Genomic DNA, 6,567 nt, shown 5'->3' on the forward strand with positions numbered 1-6,567 from the left:
ACGCTCACGATGGAGAGATCTGTGTGCAGGCGCTTGAACGAAGCGGTTGCAATAAATTCCGACGATGATTTTGTTCCTTTCCCTCGTTCTTTCTTCGTCTTCTTTAAATTTCCTGGATTTTGTTGATCTTGATATTGGGTATTGTTCAGTTGTGGTTGAATTTGTGAGGATTGATTTTATGAAGAAAGCTACAATGGGAGGGTGAACTGGGTTTTGCAAGACATAGGTCCTTTAGTGGCAGATCTGGTGCGACAACTCAAAGGTGCGTTCAGAGTGAGCGGCGCCGGAAATTTATGCAACATCCATAAGCCGTGCTATTTATGGAGGCGAGATCTATCGCAGAATCGAGTTTGTTGGTTAGTGAAGATGTGGTTACGATTTCGATGGAAGGCATCTAAGTCGCGTAGCTGGATGGTCCGATGGTGGAAATGGATGCGGACCTTTTAGTTTGAGCAGGAGATGCAACCTTTCCTGTTCCAATGGCCCAAACTGGCTCATAGGCCGAAACAACATTATCCCAATTTGATACTTTGTCTGCAATTGCCTTTGTTTGCTCAGAAACAACATTAAAAGTAGTACCAGCTTCACGCTGTTCAAGAGTCTCCCCTATGCAGGCGATAACTTTCCTCCCTAGTGAGAGTGCATATGCAACTTTGTCACCCACAAACTCATTTGTTTCATTTAGAAGCTGTCTTCGCTCAGAGTGCTCGAGAATAACCCAAGGGATATCCAAATTTACAAGCATTTCAACGCAAATCTCCCTGGTATAAGCACCACCTTTGTGAACCCAACTGTTTTGAGCAGCAACATGGAAGTCAGAGCGAAGTAAGCTTTTCACAAAGGGAAGGAACACATAAGGAGGGCTCACAGCAACTTCAACAACATCTTCTCTGGGGACTTTATCTTCGTTCAAAGTACCCACAATTTTCTTCACCTCTTTAGTGGTTCCATTGCGTTTCCAGTTACCGTCAACAAAGAACTTTTTACCCATGTTTTGGTTAATGTTTTCGATTTAAACGAGGAAGTGAAAAAACCCTTCTTCTTTTTGTTGTTTCATGAGGCGAGGGGATGAAGTTTAATGGCTTGATGTGGGTGTTATGGTTGTAGGAAAGTGAGTAGTATGTACATTGCATCGGTTGTGAAGAGGGATAGAGGGTGTGGTTTTTTTGTATGTTGTATGTGGGTTTTTTGGAAGGTCCATGAGTGTGTCATATGCCACCACTCATAGGAAGAAGAAGAAGAAAGTCATATCTCCATAGTCTCTTTTCTTCTTTATGACTTTTTCAATTGGAAAGGGAGAGTCAAGTTGGAGTAGGGGTGTCTTGGTTGTTGTTATTATATAGATCAAAAAGGATGAGGTAAAGTACTCAGTATGGTGGTGACATCGGTACTGTTACCAAAATGCATGTTTTCGTTGCTTTGTGTATCTGAGAGAGTATGGTTTTTCATGTGGTGGAGGTTTTTATTTTCGTTTTGTGGTGATGGTTTTCTCTCTAAGAAACATCAAAATGTAAGGACTGACATGGTTTTATACATGGTAGAAGAGTGAACAAGTAATGTGAAAATAAAGTGATTATGTTGAGAGAGGGATAAAGGGTTGTCTTTGTTTTGGTCTCCACCTCCTCTGAGTGTATGTTTGTAAAGTTTCCTAAAATGCATCAAAGTAAAAAGGCAACCATTTGATGCCATCAAAATAGAGACATTGAGATTCCTCCATTTGATGCAATATCTTGGCTTTTTCCATATGTATAGAAACAAATTCCTTTTATGAAAAAGGGGTTCACTTATTGGTTTTTATTGTAAAAGGAATTTGAAATAATTAAATTAAAAGAGAAATCAAATTGTTTTAAATAATCAAAAATAAAAATAAAAATATAGACAAATATGTTTAATTATTTTCATTATTTTAATTGAAAAATTAAAAAGACAAAGGACTCAAAATAAAAAAGTTGGACGCAAAAGTGCCCGAAAAAATAAAATGAATGCACCAAAACGATCAGTGCAAAATAAACTTATTGGAAAGATACAATGTTTCTTTTAATTTTGAAATAAACTTTGACCGGTTAAACAAGCTTGAGCTGATCAAAAAGTGGCCGAAAAATTAGCTGAAAAATAAATCGAGCATACCAAATTAAACTACGCGAAACGTAGATTAATAAAGTTGATGTCTGGAAGCTTGATTTTAAAAGTTTTCGTCCACTGATTTGACGCACACCCATCGATTAATTCAACCGGTTTGCCTGTAAATCTGAAAAAATTATTTCGACTGATATTCTAGGCAGTATGCGGTATGGAATGCATGATATGCTATGTAGAGATGCAACGACTATGAAGAATGTCTTAATTGGTGATTCATGGTCAAAATCGGGGTGTGACACTCGTCTTTCTCTATATTTTCTCGTTCTCTTCTTTTTTCATTATTTTATTTTTTCATTCTTTTTTCTTTTTTCATTCTTTTCTTTTTCATTCTTTTCTTTCGTTCTTTCTTACCTCCACTAACATGTTCGCACATATAACCAAAACATGAAATATCCACGTAGGATTTCATGAAGGTAAAAGAATTGTGTGTTTGCAAAGGCAAGTACCCGAACAAAAAGAATAGGAACAAGATCTTCTGCCACCGGCAGAGAGACGTCTTGCAAAAAGAACGGACAACTCAACTAAGAAATAACCTCCTCGTGCAACAGGTAGCAACGAGTCCTTAGCAAGAGGAATGGAAATTTACAAATACAGTGAAGGAAAAAGGCGGACAAACTTCTCAACGGAGAAACGACCTCCTTGTGCAAAGATCTGACAAAGGTACCCTGCTCGTGCGAAAGGCAACAAGAAGGAGACGCGATTTGATGCACAAAGCAACGAAATAAACTCATGAAAGGTAAGTTATTTCAATTATCTTCTCCATGCGAAAGGCAAGGAGGACTAGCGTGAGGCCTAAAGAGAATTACAAAAGGTAAGTGACTGACGAGAGACTCACAAGGGTACTTGCAAAAGGCAACACAAAAGGGAATTAGTTCGGGAAAACCTGCAGGGAATACCACTCCAGAGTCTCATGATAATGTTTTCACTGGGGAGGAAGAATGTCTCGACGGAGGATTATTTTATGCTTTCAAAGAAGACTTTCATGAAATTATTTTGTCAGGTGTAATGCTCCATTTCAATGGAATATGATACGCGCTTCATGATGCGATGAGATGTAATGAGAGATTATGCAAGATGTTAATGCACAGTTAGGCTTTTGGTTAGACGGTATGGTAGGTTTCTGAGGGGTGCCAATTGGGGTTGGGCTTAGTGTTTTGGTGAGGAAGGTTCTGACTTCACAACATCACGATCGTCTTGAGGTTGTAAGAAAGATGGTGAGGCTAATCCGGATATTCTGATGCCCCACACTGGTCCTGCGTAGTACTGGGTACCAACCCTCGGAGAGGATGGTAGTTCTTCGAATTCTCGCTTCTACAATCGGATATATGACTTTAGGCGAACCATGAGCCATAATAGGAACTAGTGCCGATCCCATAAGTCATTTCAGAATCGAAGTAAATTCACATTTTTTTTCTTTTAAATGTTTTTATTGTTATCCCCAAAATTTCTAATGCATCGTTTATAAAAATAAGATCACATTCAGTGGAGATAAAAAAAATGGGGAACACTTTTTATTGATGGAAATTTTCCCGTGATAGGGTAATTACACCTAGAAGAAATTCCTAAAAGAGGTAATTGCAAAAAATAAGAAAAGTATATAACGACAATGGAAAAACTCGGATCCCCACGGAGTTTCAGTTCTGCTATAACCCTTATATCTTCGATCCTCCTTGTACTCTGCCTTGAAAGAGGGTGACTGGATCGATCTTTCCCTTCTGAAGTTTCCACAAGTGTAATGGTATTCACAGATCTTCAACAGATCGCAGCCTTTGCCTTTTAAATCCCCAATTTTTGCCTAGGCCGCCCTTTCGGGTTTTCAACCTACCGGGATACCATTTTTTGCCTAAGCCGCCCTTTCGGGTTTTCCACTTAGCAGGTTACATTCTATTGATTTTATCCCTAATTTTTTACTGAGCTTTTCTTTTTGTTGCTCATCGGGATTACCCATTTTTGCCTAAGTCACCCTTTCGGGTTTTCGACTCAGCGGGTCTATTTTAGGCAAAGTATTTTTTGACTGCGTCTAAGTTCACAGGTGATGCCATGTCTTCACTGTCCATAGTTGAGAGAATCAAAGCCCCTCCAGAGAAAACCTTTCTCATAATGTATGGTCCTTTGTAGTTAAGGGTCCATTTGCCCCTGGGATCTGTGTAAATTGGAAAGGTCTTCTTCAGTACCAGGTCTCCTGCTTGAAGACTTCGAGGACGCACTGCCTTGTCAAATGCCCTCTTCACACTCTTTTGATACAATTGGCCGTGACACAGAGCGGTCATGTGCTTTTATTCTATGAGGTTGATTTGAATTAGTCTGGTTTGAACCCATTCAGCCTCTTCGAGCTCGACATCTTTCAAAACTCTTAGAGACGAAATTTCCACTTTGATAGGAAGTACTGCCTCCATGCCATACGCCAAGGAAAAAGTAGTTTCCCGAGTCGAAGTTCACACTGTGGTACGGTAACCATGCAAAGAAAATGGTAGCATTTCATGCCAGTCCTTGTAGGTCTTCACCATTTTCTGAATGATCTTTTTTATATTCTTATTTGCAACCTCAACAGCGCCATTCATATTCGGACGATATGGCGAGGTGTAGCGGGGTATTCGTTACCATTAGAGATATTGACTAAATCCAAGGTAAATCATACAAATCGAGTCGCCACCGCACTTCTATTTATCCAAAAGAATGGTTAGAAAGCGAACAAAAACCTAATAGTTTTAACAAAAACTAGTAAAAGAAACAGAGATCAGGGTAAGGGGGTTGGTTATGCAATGGGAAGGTGTTAGGCACCAAAAACATCCTAGGTACTTCTAGGGAGCCCTTTTCACACTTATTGTAAGGTCGGTATTTTGTGAAAATTTGTTTGTGCAAACATGATTGAAGAGATGAGAAGAGAATATACAAATTTATTTACATTTTGTGTTTGAATGGATAAACCCATTGCCTACGTACCATCTTAAAAAAGATTAGGATCAAAACCTCGTAGTTCGGGGTAAAAATCTCAAAATGAGTTGGTGAATTGATTGGTCCAAAAGCCTTAAGGTCTTTTGTTATAAAAGGGAGAAAACTCAACCAAACCACAAATCCACCATGTGAGGATAGCTTCAACATGCTAGTGAGGGGTTAACCCAATAATAAGCATGGAAGACTCATTGTCCATCACTAAGGATATAGGTGAGTATTACATCTACCACAAAGATAACTCAAACCTAATAGCTAAAGGTTATGGAAAATTTGATTAAGAAGGTGGTCATTGGAACCACAAAAGCACATTTGAATGGGTTATATTTACCAATTAGAAGTATATACAAAAAAAATGGTCAAAGTTGACTTAAAGATTCAATTCAAAATAAGTGTTATGAAAAGAAAGTTTGAAAATCAAAAGCATAAGGCTTAGGTTTCTAATGTTTGAAAACAATAGTTAAATATTTGCACAAAAGTTTTGGCTTGGGTTAGAGTGGAGAGAAGAAGAAGAAGAGCTAAATCCTAAGCAAAAGTAAAAAGGTGAGGGATAAGAAATGAAACCACACTAGGAGTTCCTCTCTTGAGATCATATTGATGATCCAAGTAGCTCCCATCCTTTGGAACAAAGCAATCACAAGCAAATATTTCAAGAAATTAACAAGCAATGAATGCTTCTAGGAATCCTCCAATGGCTTTTGTATCTCTCACTTTGGATGCTCATGGTAATGGTTCCTCAAAGTGACCCAAAGTTGGAATCCCCTAGCACAAGAAAACACACATCAAAAAGTTCTATAAACAATCAAAGAATGGAGAAGAGGGAGTTTAGAAGATGGTCCTTTCAAAGTTCTTTCTTAAGCTTTAAGCATTCTAAAGGCAGGAGGCCTAGTTGCTCTTTGACATTTAAGCACTCTAAAGGCATGAGGCTTAGTTGCTCTTCAAATTCCATTTGCTTGGGTAAGGTCCTAAATTCTAAGTCCATATTGTCCCATTCTTGGCATGTGGTCCACAACAAACAGACAAACACAAGCACAAAAGATATATACACAATTATATACCCAAGTGGGCAAAAGGCAAATGGCATTAACATAAACATGTGCTCCAATGAGCAAAGGAAAAACAAATGAATAATATGTGCAAGAATTGTAAATTGCATAAAAAGTAAATTGCATAAAGTAAAAGTTACTTGTTAGTGGTTAATGGTTAGTATGCCATAAGGAAAAAATTTAGCGCTATGTTAAGCAATCATAATTGGACTTATGTAGAAATCACAACTATCTGAGGCCGGTCAATAATAATGTAGGCAATAAACACAAGGTAGGAGTCTTGATTAGTGAACCAAGTCCCAACAACTTGCCATGCCAAAAAGAAGAAGAGAATTGATCTTGTATTGGTTTAAGCCTTTTGCATGATTTAGGAAACAACCTATCCTTAATGCAAAGCCAATCACTTGATCAATTGATCAAGGTGAATTAG

The 6,567-nt window shown here is 38.3% G+C and overlaps 1 protein-coding gene across 1 annotated transcript; it reads right to left on the reverse strand.

Annotated features, from left to right (window-relative positions):
• Positions 1 to 394: 394 nt before the first annotated feature.
• On the reverse strand, positions 395 to 991 carry LOC127099543 (triosephosphate isomerase, cytosolic-like). The gene has a single exon (XM_051037395.1). It carries the CDS (start codon positions 989 to 991, stop codon positions 395 to 397), a length of 597 nt encoding a protein of 198 aa, XP_050893352.1.
• Positions 992 to 6,567: the final 5,576 nt, after the last annotated feature.

Source organism: Lathyrus oleraceus, chromosome 1, assembly GCF_024323335.1.
Source record: "Lathyrus oleraceus cultivar Zhongwan6 chromosome 1, CAAS_Psat_ZW6_1.0, whole genome shotgun sequence".
NCBI lineage: Eukaryota > Viridiplantae > Streptophyta > Magnoliopsida > Fabales > Fabaceae > Lathyrus > Lathyrus oleraceus.

What these genes read in the sequence shown, in the direction of transcription:
- LOC127099543 (XM_051037395.1), bottom strand. Translation starts at nt 991, where the DNA reads ATGGGTAAAAAGTTCTTTGTTGACGGTAACTGGAAACGCAATGGAACC.